Source organism: Cetorhinus maximus, chromosome 1 (genome assembly GCF_964194155.1).
Source record: "Cetorhinus maximus chromosome 1, sCetMax3.hap1.1, whole genome shotgun sequence".
Classification (NCBI taxonomy): domain Eukaryota; kingdom Metazoa; phylum Chordata; class Chondrichthyes; order Lamniformes; family Cetorhinidae; genus Cetorhinus; species Cetorhinus maximus.
Window position 1 is genome coordinate 75337785 of NC_135879.1, and position 18758 is coordinate 75356542.

Here is an 18758-nt window from a genome sequence, read left to right on the forward strand (position 1 = left end):
CTGTCTGACTGATGGAGACAGCCCTTGTCTGAGATCACAGGCCACAGTATCACAGCACAGGGCGTAGCGAACAATTCTTTCAAAAACATCGAGAGGTGAGAGTCAAAACGTAAACTGGTGTTTTACAAATAGCTCAGTGTTAAAGCTGCGCCCCGATATTGTGACTGGAGTAACAGGGTACAGTGAAGCACGCTCGGTGGTTAGTTCAGTAAGTCCCGGAATGCGGCCTTAATGGAGACATGCACACGGTTAATACTCGTTCTTACCTAGTGCTTCATCAGCGGGTTCACACCGTGGAGCGCAATGCACCATTGCCACAAGAAGGACAGGCAGAGCAAACGCGACCGGGTTCATTTCGCTCCGTTTGTCTGCACTGCTCTCTGATAAATGGCACTAGACGTCAGCCTTGAATTATATGTGTGCAACCTTGCGAAGTGGTATCTGAAAGGCAATGTGCATGTTTTATAAGAAATACGGCGGAATATCATATTACCGTATTGCCACGTGGAGGTACAATTGCAATTGTGAAATTACTAGAGAGCGACGGACCAAGTTAGCCTCGATGGGAAAGTGGCTATTCGTCATGCGCTGTCACACAGAGAAAGCTCTTAAACCATTGAATGAAATGTAGAAAGTATTAAATTTAGGTAGCAACTATAATCTTTACCGTACGTCGCAATTACTTCGTTTTTGTAATGATTTCTTCAAACGACAGACTCATGTTTAAGTAAAATTCCTATGGACACAGCAAGTGGTCTCATGAAACGTTTATTGTTGCTTCATTATCTGTCGCGAAGCTCACATCGAATGTAAACACCGTAAACAAGTTCAGTATTAATCTCACAGCGGGTTCCGCCGCCCTGAAATCTAGTCTAAATCAAGGACTTGGAGAGTACACTGTGGGCACCGTTCAACTCAAATGTTTGAAGGAGTTGCATCGATCTTTAACAGCGTTCCATTTTCCTTTATTTATTTTTAGTTATTGTTTTAAACAGGATCATGAATGCTTTAACTTTTGGCACAGGACTTAGGTTAATGAATAACATCTTACTCTTCAAGAAGTGTATTCATTCTGTAACTGCTCTATAGAAAGCCTAACGAAGTTTAAGTGATACAATGCAAACAGATAGTCTCGACTGACAACTCCTTCCCTATATATATATATATATATAAATACTCAAGCTGGATAATAATAATTTGCACAAAACTGCGAAAATACAAATATTTACAGAAAAAAGACGGAAACTCGGACCAGAATACATTCTTTCAATAAAATATGTAATATCATAAAAAGACATTTGCCTTTGGCTCTTATAGTTTCCTTCACAACATTGGAATGATCAAAAAGTGCATGTAGTCTCCCCACTGGCAGAATTTTCACTTACAGTTGGTGAAATTAAGGGATCACTTGGACGGCTAAAGGCGCCGCTCAGATTCTCTGCAGGCAGTAATCGTTCTCTGTATCCAAGGAGCTGTTGTGTCCAGAGGAAGGATACAAATCCTTTTTGAGTATCCGGTTGACTATGTTGACCAGGACTTTCTTGTACTGTTGACGCAGCAGCGAGTAGACAAAAGGATCCGAAGCAGCTTTGGAGTAGGCGAGGCACTTACTCAGAACTCCCCAGTAGTAGTTAATGGTCACAAAGGGAAGCAGTTCTATCAACCTGTGCGTCAGGGCAGAAAACCAGACGGGCTTCATTAACGGTGTTGTAAAGGTCTGCAATTTATATTGCAATCAAATCACCAGCGGGAATACCATCCCCTTCCTATTGCATAACTTAGAGCACAGAAAGAGGCCACTGGGTCCAGCTGATCTATACCGGTGTGTATGCTCCCCACCAGCTCCTTCCCACCCTACTCCATCTATCGGAATATCCCCATATAGTCTTCCTAGTTGGAGGGGCCACTGTTATCTTTACTTCCCACACAAAAAATTCCCTCCTCCCAATTAGTCGGTGCAATCATCCATTTGAATATTTTCAGCACCATCTGCTTCAGAAACACAAGAGGACACGAGATAGGAGCAGGAGTAGACGGTATGCCCCCTCCAGCCTACTCCACCATTCAATACCATCATGGCTGATCTTGGGCTTCAACTCCATGATCCTGCCCAATCCCCATCTCCCTTAATTCCCTGACAGACAAAAAATCTGTCTATCCCAGCCTTAAATATATTCAATGATGGAGATCCAGAACTCTCGGTTTGAGAATTCCAAAGGTTCACAGCCCTTTGAGTGAAGTAATTCCTCCTCAACTCAGTCCTAAATGATCTGCCCCTTATCCTGAGACTGTGCCCCTGTGTTCTGTATTCCCCAACCAGTGGAAACAACCTCTCAGTGTCTACCCTATCAAGCCCCTTCAGGATCTTGTACGTTTCAATGAGATTGCCTCTCATTATTCGAAACTCCAGAGAAATATAAGCCCAATTTACTCCACCTCATCATAGGGCAAGCCCCTTTTCCCAGGGAGCAATTTAGTGCACCTTCATTGTGCTTTCTCTAATGCAAGTATATCCTTAAATGTGGAGACCAAGCCTGCACACACTATTCCAAAACCCTGTGGAACTGTAGTAAGACTTCTTTATTTTTGTACTCCAATCCCCTTGCAATAAAGGCCAACATGCCATTTGCCTTCCTAATTACTTGCTGCCCCTGCATACTAACTTTCTGCATTCCTGTAGGAGCACATCCAAGCTTCTTTGAAACAACAACTTGGGATGTAAAACTTGCTTGCTATTTGATTGATTATAACCTGTAATGAAAATGTTAATCTAGAAATGCATTTAGCATGCTGGGCCGGTCCTCAGTTTTGGACTTAAGATTCACATCAGTTCTTCACGTTCCATTTGGAACTGCATGGCCCTCCTCAGCTTCGAAGCAAACCACATGGCTCTCTGCCCCCTCCATGCATTTCACATTGCACACACTAGAATAGCGTACACTGGTTTATTTATTTACAGTTCAGAGTTGGTCGAGAGTTACCAGCTAAGGCACAAGGGGTTACTAAATATCATCCCCCACACTGCAGCATGGATTTTTGTCTGTCATGTTTCTCATTCCTTCTAGGCCAAGCTATCCTCCTGTTTGTCATATGTCTTTTAGATTGAATCCACTCTCAACACAGGATTGGCTTTTCACAGTGTGTCCTGTCACGCTATTCTCCAGCACTAATTTAGCAATATTGTTTGATTAAAACAACAGGTGCATTTACTATGCTTGAAGAAAAACTGGAGTTATATCTCATCATTTTCACGACATCTGCACAGTGCACCAAAGGCTATATGGGTCTTTTTGTGTCTGAACAGCAATACGTGTTCAATGTTACCTGTAAGTAAGTTGAATGGACTACCACCTTTTCTATTGGTTTTGAGGCTGTTGGCCCATATCAGTGTATTTATTGCACACACATGTCAGCGGCAGTTTTCTTTGTTTCAATTGTGCTTCTGGTGTACTATTGGCATAGGATCAAAACAATGGAGGATGCTGTTAACTTGGGAAAACTCTCCAGCTTCACTAAATCAATGCTGATTATCGTTAAGTGTAAGGACCCATTATGGTCATGTTGTTTTGAGGAACTATGAACCATTTATGCATTATGCAAATGCTAAAACAGGGCCTATAGTGTGTCATGAAGAGCTTAATGTCTATAATGTTATTGGAAATTATTTTTAAATTGGAATTGTAGTAGGGTCTGTGTCTATGTCCATGTGTGGCTTAATTGGACTAAAGCCACCTCACCTGGGCGCTTTGATGTATAATAATTTGAGATGTTAATCAGATAAACATAAGGATAGCAGGTAAAGAGTACATTTGCATTTGTTGAATGAACCATTCTAAAGAAAGGGTAAAATCTTGCACCTAGCTGGGAGACACCAAGCAATGTGTTTATATTACTAATACAATTGGTGAAATGAAAGGATTATTGTTAGGAGAGGTAACATTAAAAAACCTCGTAGTAATACAATGAAAATTTTACATTCAAAGGGAAAGCTAGGTATAAACCGAGAGGGGATTTTGTGTGTGAGTCAGAGGCATTTAACATCTAACCAGTCTGTAAGCCTACAACTGTCTGGAAAGGAAACAAATTGCAAGATTTGTTTCCTCATTTTGAATTTGTAAAGTCAAATGTGCTTTGCCTGGTGTCTGTTTAAAGTCTTTGGGTTATTGTTGCCTTGGTGAATATTTACGTGGGAGTGATTAATTTGAGGATTTGTTTAAAAGTTATTATGGTAGTAATTTGTAGACATGTGTATGTGTTTAATTTCTTGTTAAATTAATAAAAGTTTAATTTAGTTTTATATAAAAAAAACCTCACGAAGCTTGGTGGTCTTACTACTGAATTTAGAGCTGCACCTCAAACATACCAATTGAAAATATAGGTTATGACAGTTGTTCAAGTTTCCCTCTGGGATTTGAACAACTCCGCCTTTACTAACTGCTGTGCCTTAACAAGTGTCATTAAGTTGTTCTGGAGTTTCAGTGCAATTCATCCAAATTCAGTCAAACCAATACAAAAGATCATGGAATTTCAAGCACAAATTCAATCCAGGCCACATCAGTTTCTGTGATCTTTGGAGTTGGTTTTGAAAATCATGGGATTAGAAGTTGGCCCCACCCACATAACTGGCCATGGCCCCCAGTCAATTTAGTTACTATTGTGAGTCTTCACTAATCACATTCAGTTCTTTGAGGCAGCCTATAAAATTGAACTTTTTTTAGGTACAGGGCACTAATAGGCACCTTTTAAAAGTTTTTAAATATTTAGTTTATAAGGATCTGAATAGGGTACACCAATGCAGAATGCAGAGTAAAATTTCAAAATTTGCTGATGATATCAAACTTGGAGGTGTGGCAAACAGTAATGCCAATCAATTGGATATAGATAGACTAGTAGAATGGGCAATCAAGTGGCAGATGGAATTTAATACAGAAAAATGTGCAGTGATGCATTTTGGCAGAAGGAGTGGGAGAGGCAATATAGATGAAATGGCATACAGTTCTAAAGAAGATGCAGAGATTGACGGACCTTGGGGTTCATTGTGCATAGATCCTCGAAAGTGGCAGGACGTATTCAGAGATTAGTTAGCAGAGCATATGGAATCTTGGGCTTCAGAAATAGAAGTATTGACAAAAGCAGGGAAGGTGTGCTGAACTTTTGTAAAGCTCTGGTTAGCCCACAACTAGAGTATGGTATCTAATTCTGACCAGCACACTTTAGGAAGGATGTGAGGGTCTTAGTGAGGGTGCAGAGGAGATGTATTTACTAGAATGGATTTTTAGCTACAAGGTTTGGTTGGAGGAGCTGTGGTTGTTCTCTTTGGGGCAAAGGAGGTTGAGAGGAGATTTGAAAGAGGTGTACAAGATTATGACAGGTTTAAATAAGGTAGACCAAGAAAAGCTAGTCCCATTAGTTGGTGGTACAGGGACTAAGGTTTTAGACAAGAGATGCAGGGGGAATGTGAGGAAGGACTATTTTACACAGCAAATTTTAATGACCTAGAATTCATGGCCTACAGGGGCTGGTGGAAGTGGAAATAATTAACTATTTCAAAAGGAAATGGGATTGGTCTTTTGAAAGAAATAAACTTGCAGGGTAAAAGGGATAGAGTGGGGAAGTGGAACTGACTGGATTACTCTGCAGACAGCAGGCATGAAGTTGACAGGCTGAATGGCCTCCTATTCTGTTATGACTCTATGACAGTTGAACTGGTAAGTGGCTCTGTACAGTTTTCTAAAGTCACTTTCAGTGAGTTGAAATTAAGTTTGGTAGATGAGGCACTCCTGAAAAATGTTAAGTTTTCAGGCTCAATTTATTTTCAGCGGTACTAATAAAACTGCACCAGGTTACCATGCTTAAAAGCATCACAAAATATTAACGCAAGAAAAATAAAAAATAATTGCATTCTAAAACATTGCTTGATTGCGCTAGTTCATGGAAGATTTGACATTTGCAGATGTCGAGTTGAAATTTGAGCAAAAGTTAATTTAGCCAATTAGTGCAATTTTGAGTGCAATTTGTGTCTGGATTGTCAATTTCACCAAAGTGGAAACTATAGGCTGGTCATTCCCTCTCCACAAATGCTGCCTGAACTGCCGTGTGTTTCTAGACTATTCTGTCTTATTTTGTGCTAGTTGTATTAATCGTCGGTCTCATTTTACCTCCTGAGAATCGCTGTCAGCCTGGCAAGACAAGGCCAGAAGCACCAAACGACAACAATATGGGCTAATGAATACTTCACACATTTTTAATTGGATTTAACAGATCCCAAGGAATCTCAAATCAAGCCATGGTGAAGCTGGCAGTCCTTATCCAACTCATGTGATGGAATTTTTCAACAACAAAAATAACATCTTAAATGTTAATGGAATGTCCCAAGGCCTTTATCAACCAAAATCTGTCACATAAGGAGTTATTAGGACAGATGATAAAAAGTCTGGTCAAAAAGATGGATTTTAAGAGTTGTTTTAAAGGAGGAAAGGGAGGTAGAGAAGTGGAAAGGCTTGGGGAGGAATGCCCAGAGTTTAGCGCCTTGCCAGCTGAAAGTACGGCCACCAATATTGTTGTGATTAAAATAAGCAACATGCAAGAGGATTGAATTGGCAAGCACAGGCATCTTGGAGGGTTAACGAGTTGGAGCAGGTTACAGAGCTACTAACGGGTGAGGCCATGGAGGGATTTGAAAGCAAGGATGAAAATTTTAAAATCAAGACAGTGTTTAACAGGGAGCCTATGCAGGTCAGCAAGCACAAGGGTGATAAGTAAACATGACTTGGCAGAAGTAAGGAAATGGGCACTAGAGATTTGGATGACCACATATTTATGGAGGGTAGAGTGTGGGATGCCATTCAGGAGAGTGTTCGAATAGTCAGGGCTAGGAGGTAACAAAGGCATGGGTGGAAATTTCAGCAGCAGATGTGTTGAGGCAGGGGCAGAGTTGGGCAATGTTATGGCAGTGAAGATAGGCTGTCTTAGTTATGGCGCGGATATGTAGTCGGAAGCCATCCCAAGGTCAAAAAGCTAACATTAAGATTCAGAACAGTCTGATTCAGCCTCAGACAATGCCAGGGATAAAGGACGGAGTCAGTCGCTAGAAAAAAAAAGTCTTTTGGTGGGGGCCAAAGAAAATGGTGTTGGCCTTCCCAATATTTAGTTAGAGGAAAGCTTTGCTCATCCAATAGTAGATGTTCGGCAAGCAGTCTGAGAATCTGGAGATAGTGATGGAGCCAAGAGAAGTGGTGGTGAGGTAAAGCTGGGTGTTATGGGAATTGACACTGTTTGAGTATTACCACTGAGGGCAGCATGTTGATGAGAAATAGAAGGGGCCAAGGATAGATCTTGGGGGACACCAGAGGTAATGATGTGGAAGCGGCAAGATAAGCCATTGCAAGTGGCTTACTCTAGAAAACCTGAACTTTCCAAGGGAAAGGAAGGAGAAGGACTGGTTCATACTTCAGTAATGAGGACTGCTCATGAGGTGGATAATGCATTGTTAGTAATCTTTTCTTTCAGACCAATGTTCTGCTCAGTACTAACAACTTTAAAGTGGCATCCAGCCTTGCCATTTTATTCTGATTAGGCACAGTCAAATGGCTCAACTGTTCCAATGGGAACAACCTTTTGTTGATTAACAAGAACTTTCAGCAACTTAATTAAAATGTGCAGATACATTTTCCATGAGCTTTTCTGAAAGTCCACATCCTGACTTGGAACTATGTCACTGTTCCTTCACTGTCACTGGGTCAAAATCCTGGAACTCCCTCCCTAACAGCATTGTGGATGTTCCTAAACCACAGGGACTGCAGTGGTTCAAGAAGGCAGCTCACCACCGCCTTCTCAAGGGCAACTAGGGATGGGCAATAAATGCTGGACTAGCCAGTGCCACCCACACCCCATGAACAAATATATATAAAAATATTCGCATCAAGAGTGGCATATACAATGATTCCCACTTTAACAATCTGAAAGTTAAATAACCTGTCAAAATTCCAAGTTTCTCACACAAATAAAAATATAGTATATATTCCATAACTTCAAGAGAATTGCTGTAACTTTGTTGTATAAAGCCCAGCCTGTTATGGTGCAGATTACAGTCAAACAGCATACTGCCTTGTAAAGATATAATTGCAATGATTACTGGGATTTCATTGTGATAAAAGAAATGTTCAGCCTTTTCAATTGTTTTTTCCAGCAATAGACAATCCTACTGTAAAACTTAAATAAATAATGAATGTAATTGTGAGCCTTTCAAAGCTTAGATTTACCATTGCCTGACAAAATCAAAGTGAAACTTGCTTTCTGTTTTTTTGTGAATCAGTACTCATCCCTAATGCACACATTTGAAAATAGGGATCTGATCAGCCTGTTACCATAACTTATCTCAGAGCGTGGCTATGGGCAGCTAATTAAACAAACTTCTATTTTATGTTTCTACAGCACAGTGTTTGAATAACTATCCAAGTTACTGTTCTGGTGTATCTTACTCAAAGATTATCTTTCCTAACTTGATTGGTCAAATATCGAGAGCAGAAGCTGAGATAAGTGCAGAGTATGTTCTTATCAGTGTCTTGGACAACTTGCTGAATTGGAGAATGCAATATTGATCTCAAGCTGCTGGGCTGTTCCATCATTGCTCCACGTTGTGAAAACAATACGATTCTGAAGCCTTGTCGATATGCTTGTGAGGCACTTAAAAGAGACTGTCAACATTCATTTGAACTGATTCAAATTGCATGGCCATATTTCATGGACTGTGATCAGTTTTTTGTCAGCGAAGAGGAGGGTTGTTATGACCCTATAGGAAAATACAGAGGTAGGTAACTAATTTTGTTTGAGATTGGACATTATGCTGTGAAACCTAGCTTGTATATTTTCAGTAAGAAGCTATAATTAACTGAAAGAGTATACTCTTCCTATCACACTGAATGAGATTCTGTCCCATATACAACACTTTACAAAGTTGATTCTGATGAAAAGGAGGTCGAAGTTTCACAGCAGCCAGTGAGTCAATGGTAACTGTCCTGTAGTGTTCAACACTGAGACATCAGGACTATTGCAATCTATCCCACCAGCTGGACCTGATGGGATCGGATTGACTGTCCAGTTTATGTACTGCTCGGTTTTACTTTTTATTGAAGGTTGGTTTAGGTTAAAATGACCTCCAGAAAGAACAGAAAGAATCCATATTTAATCTCTGTCTGTCCTGATTTAGCTAATCTCTTCTAGCACCGTGGGGGTTGGGGGGTGGAGTGGACGGTGACACTGTAGTCAAGTCTCTGAACTAAGAGGTTAGAGAGGGACAGAAATAGCCAGCATTCCAGGTCTGCTCTATTATCCAGTGACTCAAGCTGCAAGTATCCATGGGCTCGCGATTGTTTGTGATGCCCCGCATACCGTCCAGTCCAGCACATGCAGTCTGCACTGATCCTCCGCTTCCCTCCCCCATGTTATTGTAAACCTGTGACAGGGATTTCCGCTGTGCCCACACATCCATTTTGCATCAACTGAAGCTTTTTTCTCTTGGGCGGGTGGATGGATCAATCTAGATTGCAGTTGACACTATCTGTTAAGAATGTTTTCTGGTACGCTCTTAGCCAGCGCGAGGTAAGGCATGAGGCAAAGTTTGCGGTCCACGTTGCTATTGGCTGCGGACGCTGCTGGTGTGTAAAAGGCAAGATCGATGCATGCCACCTTTATGGGCTCTGGAAGGGATCTCAATGTGCATTCATTGACACCTTGCAAATAACTACCCTGGGCATGTATCATTCTAGGATGTAGCGTGAAACTTGCTGCTTTTAGATACGGCTTGCAGTCAACTTGGATCTGTCTCCCCTTTTCTACCACCTACTATGATAAGTGCCTTGAATCGCTGAAAATACCCATTTATACATTTCACCATTTGTACCCAGAACTAGAAAATCATATTTACTGTGTAATCACATGATGGCCACGTTGTCAGTCAGTAAAAGACGGGATGTGTCATGTAAACCTGTGTGGATCACATGACATCTTTTAAAGTTGTTCCCTGTGGCCCGAAAATGTTTACGTGAAAGTGGCGAAGTGCAAATGAGGCATTCAAATAGCTACTCAGCACGGTACTTGGTCTTTGCAATGCAGTAGTGCGGTGTTTGCTTTGTGTTTCAGTGTTCTTACTGACATTGACACAACCTAAGGATGGGCACAGGAGGGCAATCGATTCGCATGGAGGCGTACTGCTAACTTTGACTTGTGACTTTGAGGGAGAGGCAGCGGGTTACAATGCACTGCTGTTTGTTTAACAGGGCGGGCCTAAATGTAACTACCGTTGGGGGAAAAACAACGATCATTCCCGTTAACTTGGATATGCTTCACTGGGTTGGACGTGTGTACTGGTTACGAATTACAGTCCCAGAATTGCACAACCGCTGTGACTAATCCTGTGGTTGTATTATTTCATTGTGCGTAAACAAACCCACGTCCGTCCTCCCCTGAACTGGCAAGACAATTAATAATGCAAAGCAAGGGACTGCTTTATGTTATAGCAGCTCTTTTACTAATACATCATTATTTCTGATTTTGCCAATTAAATTGTATTACTTCTTATCCGTTCTTAATAAGAAAATCTCAATTATTTGGAAAACTGTCGATAGCCAAGAGGGAGGAGGGTCAGAATTTTTTTTACCTGGTTATAATATATGGTGCAAAACAGACAATAAACGACCCTATAAAAATGCTGATCTTCTTGGTTGCACGTTGTCTTCTACTTCTTTGCTCCGCGAGGCAACGCTGTTTCACACTGAAATGAGAGGAAAAGCAGCACTTAATTTCACAGTTAACAGGTACACCTATGTGGTGAGTTCCGAGGCACTCTGAACCATGAAAATAATCACTTGAGTAAATACTTCACCTTGCTTGTTCAAAAAAAAATCCAATCAGCACGAAGAGATGCAAAAGACGAGAAATTTTAATCAAATGATTTCATGTCCAACTGTAACAGCGTTGTTGCCTTAATATAGCATGACTGTGTTTCTAAGCAAGTCGTATTGGTAGCTATGACTGCTCACGGAACAATCCGGGGAACATTCTTAATCCTTTCTATTTTCTCTGTCACAATAGAAGCTAAATCATTTGCAAAACCAAATTGTCTTCTATTCTACAGCATACCCTCCTTCATCTTCAAAACGATAGTTTGCTGTACTTTTTTTTTGGTGGGGTGGGGTGGGGGGGGGGGGGAGGAAATGCTCTTCGTAACAAAACTACGATATCAAATATTATCATAGCTATGACGGAAACAAACGTACCTATATTCTGCTATGAGAGCTTATTATGGCACTCTGTATATATAATACACATATAATAATGCCGATAATATAAAATTGAGGTTTAAACCAGCAACCGTTGAAAGTTAATTTTCGGTTGGGAAAGATTATGGTGAGAACTTTATAGCCTCTTTGGTAGCGGGATACACTGCCTGGAAGATTGGTAGAGATGAAATAGTGACTTTCCAAAGGGAAATGAGTGCATTATTGAAAAGGAAACAAGAAGATCCTGGGCTATAAGGAAAATGCTGGGGATTTGGTTAATTAGATAACTCTTTCAAAGAGCCAGCACAGGGAAAATGAACCGAATGGCCTCCTTCTATGGAAGAACATTATATGATTATTTAACCTTATTTGATAACAAGGCGCAAGACAGAGTGGAATTGTTGCATATGACGGTTAGCCTCCCCTAGAACACATAGGTGTTTATGCTCACGTCAAACAATACACGTTTAGTTCACTTGAAATGCATTCTGCGGCACCCACACTGCATTGCATTGTCTTCAGTAGTTATGGCGCCCACATCATAGGAAACCTGTTGCAACGGACTTTAAAAACAGTTTGAAAAGTCAGACGGTATTACCTGGGGTGGATATCCACCAGTAAAACCAAAGTCTGCATGGTGATAATGTCTATTCTTTTGCAATGAAAGCGTGCAACCTTCAGGACCTTCAGATATGTAAAGCACAATATTGCGAGGGAAAGCATAAAGCTGGTGGCGTGAAAGACGATGGTGAACACTGTAAACTGTCTCCTCCCCACTTCTTCTTGCAGATGCAAAGTGCACGATGTGTATATATTATTGAAACCGACCCAGGTAAAGAAAACTGCGACCACGGGGAAACTGAGAGAATGGACCCAAGTGTAGCTCATCATAAGCACGGCGTCCTTGTACCTCATCTTACTGGCATAGCTTAAGGGGAACACCACGGCAATCCATTTGTCTATACTTAATGCTGCCATGCTCAGCATAGTGTTCGTGGTGAGAAACGTTTCCAAAAACCCAACTGTTTGACAGATGCAATCGCCAAATGGCTGTTGTTTTTTGACAATCCCCAGCAATGTCGCTGGCATATTCAAAACAGTGATAAGCAGATTGCAGAAAGACAAGTTAACTATAAATATGCCCGGCACTTGCTTGCGGATGTCGGAGCTGTAGATGAAGCATATCAACACCAACAAGTTAGACAACAAGGAGATGATCAGCACCACAACGATGAACAGCACCAGTAGAACTTCTGCCAAGTCCATCTCTCAAAGGGTCGCTTTATAGCAATAGGTCAGAGCCCATCTTTTTAGCTTGAGAAAGATTCAGTTGAAACATCAGCACCTTCTCTGATGCCCATTTTTCTTCCTCTCCGCAATCGCACTCAACGGATGCTGAAGAAAGCGTCCCTGAATCGGAGCTGTCCAAAGTCCCGGACCGGATTGGAGGAGGGAGAATTGAAGACTTTAAAAGGGACAGACGGTAACCCCAGTCCCTGCACTTCTCACCAGTGCAGCCGGGCTCCTTTAACAACGACTTCAGCACTGCACAGCCGACCAGCTTCTCCTGCTCAAGCTTTAGCCCCCCTCCCTCCCGTCCCCACCCTTCAACCGCTCTTAACTGAGCCAACAGAGCGGTGATCGCTCCCCAAAATAGACAGCGGTTGTCACCTTCTCATCACCAGCTCCGTCCAACAACACTGCTCGAGTAATGCGCATAGGGACCCCCGGCACAAATGCACACATCAGACTGAATGGCATTGCAAAGAGACAGTGAGCGAGGGCTGCTTGTCACCTTCGAAAGTGCAAGGCATTCTCCTGAAGACATCAAGCTGCTCGCCAAGTCAGGCTGGCGCGCTGTGCCCTTTCTCCTTATTGGAGTTGTCTTATTTCCATGCCAGCTGTGACGTTTTGTAGCCTTAGCACCACCACCAAAGTACACGTAGACAGGGATATTATTCAACCATCAGCGATAACGGTTTGAGCAAGCACAGGGCAAGCGCGGTCACCAGGAGAATTCTGTTGGAGGGTGTGCTTTAGCTTGTTCGGCAAAAAAAAGTAAAATAAACCATTAACGGGCAATCGAGCGACAGCAAATAGTTAGTTTACAATGCCCACCTGTTTCTCTTGCCTTGTATGAGCTGCTTGGGGTGGTGAGCGGGGAATGAACGTTAAGCTGCCGAATGATTGTAAGCTGGCTACGTTCTCCCAACCGTGTACTGATATGTGTGGTGTCACCTTATCGACTGTAACAAGCATGCTGCATTAAACACTGCAAATTCAACCTGCTTCAGTGATAGGTAGCCACACGTCTAACAACAGATACTCATATACGCATGAAAATATACTATTTTGTATTTCAACCCTCTTATACAATATCAATTTGATTTGGATACAGTTGCACTGTGAGGGTACGGGAGTAACCATCTTGTTTCGGACCTCAGAGTAGTTGATTATTCTGAAATGCATAGGAAGGTCATGTTAGAATGATTGGCTGCAACAGTTGATGTAAAATTCTAAAGGAACCGTTTTATTGGGGCCAATGACCTCCTTTTGCCAAGGTATTTACATCGTGGTGCACATTTCCAAATATATTGATTGCCTGAAGGAATTATTTTCAGCTTCATAACGGCGCCAGCAATTCAGACACAATTGAGCGTGATTAATGTGTTGTTTAAAAAGTGGAAAATATAATGCCGATTGAGTTAAATATTGAAGAAAACACGATTCAATTAAGTTTCAATTGAGAAAAAAGACAAGAGCCTGCAAGTTTAATGAACATTGTAATAGATGCAGATATTAATAAAAATAGCAAAGTGGGAAACAAAATTTTCGTTTTAGGATTAATTAATTCCAGTGAGGTTCTTGTGATTGATATTTCCACTATTGCAGATGCAGTTTCCAAATTAACTTCATTTATAAAGGGCATTACCTAAAAAATTCAAAATAGCTCACAATCTGTGAGAAGATGTGAGCAATACATATATTTGAAGTAATTATATTTAACCTAGCAAAATCGTTTTGCAATATTTGAGGCTCTTTATTTCCCATTTTTCTAGTTGATCATGCTTAATTGAATTCTTATTGAAAGAAAGGCAGTCTCTTAAAATTCTATCTGCCTAACTGCCTGTCTATCTACACAACTTACATTTGTATTCCACCTTTAACATAGATTTGCAAAACGATTTTGCTGGGTTAAATATACTTATTCAGATGCATGTATTGCTCACTTATCTTCTCATAGATTGTGAGCTCGTTTGAAAATTTTGCATAACGCCCTTTTTTGCAATAGTGGAAATAACGATCACAACAAATGATCCAAGGTGCTTCACAGGAACACTGGCAAACAAAATTTGACACTCATCTACATAAGGAGCTATTAGGACAGATGACCAGAAGGTTGCCCAGAGGTGGGTTTTAAGGGGTGTCTTAAAGAAGGAGAGACAGAGAGGTGTAGGGAGGGAATTACAGAGCTTAATGCTCAGGCAACGGAAGGCATAGCTGCCAATGGTGGAGCAATTAAAATTGAAGATGTTCAAGAGGGCATAATTGGAGGAGTACAGAGATCTTGGAGGGTGGTAGGATTGGAGGAGGTTGCAGAGTTTTGGAAGGTTGAGGCTACAGAGGGATTTGAAAACAAGGAAGATAATTTAAAAATTGAAGCATTGCTTCATGGGAACCAAAGTAGGTCAGCAAGTGCAGGAGTGATGGATAAACTGGACTTGGCACGAGTTAGGCTTTCCATTTATTTATCCAATTATCTACCCTAATAATTACATCCTCAAAAAACTCTAATAAATTAGTCAAACAGGGTCTTCCTTTTGTAAAACAATGTTGATTTGTTCTAATCATACTCTGCTTTTTTAAGTGCATTGTTAAGACTTCCTTAATAATAGATTCCAGCATTTCCCCGATGACAGATGTCTGGCTAGCTGGCCTGTAGTTCTTTTTTCTTTCTCCCTCTTTTCTTGAATAATGGTTTAAGGTTTGCTTACTTGTAATCTGCTGGGGTCATTCCAGAATCTAGGGAATTTTGTAAAATCATAACCATCACATCCACTATATCTGCAGCTCTCTCTTTTAGAACCGTAGGATGTAAGCCATCAGGTCCTGGGGATTTGTTGGATTTTAGGTCCTTAAGTTTCTCCAGTACTTTTTCTCTGCTGATATTACTTACCTTAATTTTCTAACTCTTATGAGCCTCTAGGTTACCCTAACTTGCATTTTCTACTCTAAAGACAGACACAAATTTTCCCCTTTTTATCAGCTTTTGATGGCCTCTTCCTGGGTTCTTGGGTTCTAAAACATTCCCAATCCTCTGACTTACTCCTAATATTTGCAACATTATAAGCCTCTTCTTTTAACCTAATACTACCCTTAACTTACTTAGTAAACCACAAATGGTTCTTTGTCATTAAGTTTTTAGTTTTCCAAATGGTATTTTTGTTGAATGTTTTGGATTGTTCCTTTAAATGTTTCTTGCTGTTTATTTACTGCCATACATTTTAGCCTATTTACCCAATCAACTTTAGCCAGCTCTCCCCTCATACCTTTGTAATTGGCTTTGTTTAAGTTTAAGATTTTTATTTGTGATTGGAGTATGTTGTTTCCAAACTAAATCTGGAATTCAATTGTATTATGATTACCATCTCCCAGTGGATCTTTTACAATGAGATTACTAATTAACACTCATTGCATATTATAAGGTCTAACATAGCTTTATCCCTAGTTGGTTTCGTAGCATATTGCTCCAGGAAACTGTCACAAAAGCATTCTACAAACTCATCTTCCAGACCATCTTTGGAAATTTGATTGGTCCAGTCTATATGAAGATTAAAATCCCCCAGAATAATTACATTGGGCGGAATTTTCCCAGATTTGCACTAAGTGCGGCAGTGGGCAGGTAAAATGACATTTTACCTGTTGGCCATGATGACGGATTTTCATGCTGTAGCATCCCAAGCCCGCCACATTATTTATGCACTCCCAGGAAACATGTCATTTCCATGGCGGGTGGGCTCTCGTTCACCCGCCCGCCATCACCCTACCAATGCATCACGCTGGGCGCCATATTTAAAGTCCAGCCGCAAGCACACGTCTCAGCACTTCCAGACCACCACTGCTGCACGGAAGACATGGCCCTGAAACTGAAAAAGACTGCAGCTCCCAGGTTCAGCGATGTACCCTTTGAGAACCTTTGGATGCCGTGCAGGCCCGCCATGATGTCCTCGACCCCTGCTCTGGCCACAGGATGGGCAGCAACAGCACTAACCCAAGTTGGGAGTCTGTGGCAATGACCTTCAAAAGAGGACAGTTACCCAGTGCTGCAAAGGATGAATGATCTCCTCCGTTCTGCCAGGGTAAGTCACTCTTCTCATCACTCTCAACTCACACACTCACAAACCCATCACACATCAACAGTAATCTCACTCACTGCCAGTTCAAGGGGCATCACCATTCACTCTCTCACACACACCGTCATTGTCCTCATCCCAACCATAGGACCACTCACCTCCCACACAGGCCAAGCATACTTATCATCTGTCCTGCTAAGCATCCTGCTTATACTTTCTCCATCTCCATTCATGCAGGACAAGCTGGCACACAACAACAGGGAAAGGACGCAGACCGATGGAGGAATGCCTGAAATCAAGGTCCCCACGGACTTTGAAAACTTAGCCATCCAGCTGGCTGGCGATGACCGGGACTGGTCCTGTGCTGACGGTGAGGTTGGCGCTGCTCTACCAAGTGAAGATCCAGCAGTGCAACACCCATCAGACAACCATGCTGTGAGTGATGTGTCCTCTTTCACAGGCCACCGCCATGCAGTAATTATCTCTCCTTGCTTTCACAGGCACGTCTGCCAAGTGACTGACAGAGTTCATGACCCAGGGCCTCCAATCAAGCCCCAAAGAAACCTCTGAAGAGGAATCTGGAGGCACACTCCCTGAAGACCCATCACACGCTCACCTACACCCTCCACAGGTGCAAAGACAAACACCGCGGTGGGACCAGGCTTTGGAATAGCCCCGGGAGCACATTGCACTGTCTGATCCACAGCAAGTGGAGGCAGGGACTTCCCAGGTGTCCAGCAATTGGAGGACTGCTGGAGGCCAGAATGTTGCTGAGTCCGAGTCAGATAACGAGCCTCTGGACTCGGTCATGTCACAGTTGCTGGAGCTGCAAAGGTAAGCTCGGGAACATCAGGAAGGGATGTGCGCTGCACTCCTCAGATTGCAAGGCACAATGGAGGAGTCCGTCCGCCTTCAGTCTGAGGTGATAGTGCCGGCATGCCAATGCACCAAAGTCAACACTGGTAGGATGGAATCTGTGATGAAGACCTTGGTCCAGGACTTCGCGCCTGCACTGCTGCGCGGGCTCAACTCCATTGCTGATGCCACAGTTGGCCTCCAACAGTGTGTATGCAAGAGGAGTGATGGACAGCTCAATCTCACTCCAGCTACCCCTGCTCCTCAAGGAGTCTGCCTAGGCCCCCCCCCGCGCACCTACAGGAAGGTGCACACTCCGGGCCCATCCATCCAGGTGACTCCAAGAGCATCCAGCCAATCCAACTCCCCTCTTCCTGTGACCTCAGCAGCTCCAACTCCACAGGCCGAGGAGGGTGCCACTGCCACACAGCAACAACCTGAAAGCAGGCCGGGGCCTTCCAAGACCTAGCCCTCCAGGGGATGGCCGCCAAAGTCATCACAGACAGGGTATTGCCATCAGCTGGCTACCTCCACCTCTGCAGTGGATGTCTGAGGAGCACCAAGACGTAGCAGCAGGGTTGGAAAAGTTAAGGAGAATTAGCTGCACAGCCTGGGCACAGGTGTTAATCACTTGTACATAATGTTCACTATTGTCAATGAACTCCCAAGAAAATCTCCCTGCCTATGGCTCCTTGTTCTGATGAGCAGTGTTCTTGTCACTCAGGTGTGAAATCTTTCTGCACAAGATAAAGGCAAGTATCTCAACCCAGGGCTTCTTCCCTGTGCTCTGTGTAGCCTTCAGACCAAAGTGATGGTCCGGCCTCACACTCCCTGGAAACATTACTGATGCCTGCACCTCAGCGGTGCTTGTCATTGCTGCCAGAATGTAGTGGGCAGGTGTCACAGAGTTCCGCCATTCTCTCTGTGTGCTCTCAGCGCCTTTTAGGTGGGGCTGGCCCCCATCACATCAGCGTCTGTGACCACTGATGCTGTGCTCCTGAAGGGCTCAGTTGTTGAAGGCAGACAAAGGATCAGATGATTGTAAAGTTTCATGGCTGTGTCTCTATGATATGACCCTGATCACAGAGTGCAAGCAGTCTGCCCTCGGCGAGACAGGAGTCAGGCATTTTCAGAGGCTGTGTGAAGATCTATGGAGTGTCCTCCATGCATGTCGTCATCATCATCCAGCGACCGAGCAACTATTAGGGTCACCACTGCATCTCCATGACAGGAGCATTCTTACAGAGGGTATTCGCATTGACATAAGTCA

At 42.6% G+C, this 18758-nt stretch overlaps 2 protein-coding genes across 2 annotated transcripts in view; both read right to left on the minus strand.

Moving 5' to 3' along the window:
• Positions 1–405, minus strand: part of cpz (carboxypeptidase Z) — a 60309-nt gene extending 59904 nt beyond the window's left edge. Inside the window, exon 1 of the mRNA XM_078542513.1 lies at positions 267–405. Within this exon, the coding sequence (XP_078398639.1) occupies positions 267–354 (88 nt within the window). The 5' untranslated portion in view covers positions 355–405. The remainder of the gene's footprint in view (positions 1–266) is intronic.
• A 1024-nt stretch (positions 406–1429) lies between these two features.
• Positions 1430–12582, minus strand: gpr78a (G protein-coupled receptor 78a). Its single transcript, XM_078542525.1, has 3 exons — positions 11878–12582; positions 10658–10771; positions 1430–1664 (listed from the first exon to the last, which is right to left on the minus strand). Exons 1-3 carry the CDS (start codon positions 12543–12545, stop codon positions 1430–1432), a joined length of 1017 nt encoding a protein of 338 aa, XP_078398651.1. The 5' UTR covers positions 12546–12582.
• Positions 12583–18758: the final 6176 nt, after the last annotated feature.

Excerpts from the sequence above, each read along its gene's own strand:
- gpr78a (XM_078542525.1), bottom strand. The coding sequence starts at position 12,545 with ATGGACTTGGCAGAAGTTCTACTGGTGCTGTTCATCGTTGTGGTGCTG. Across the intron at positions 10,772-11,877 it reads CTGGTGGATATCCACCCCAG|TGTGAAACAGCGTTGCCTCG; the intron begins GTAATACCGTCT and ends CTCTCATTTCAG. Across the intron at positions 1,665-10,657 it reads GCACCATATATTATAACCAG|GTTGATAGAACTGCTTCCCT; the intron begins GTAAAAAAAATT and ends CCTGACGCACAG.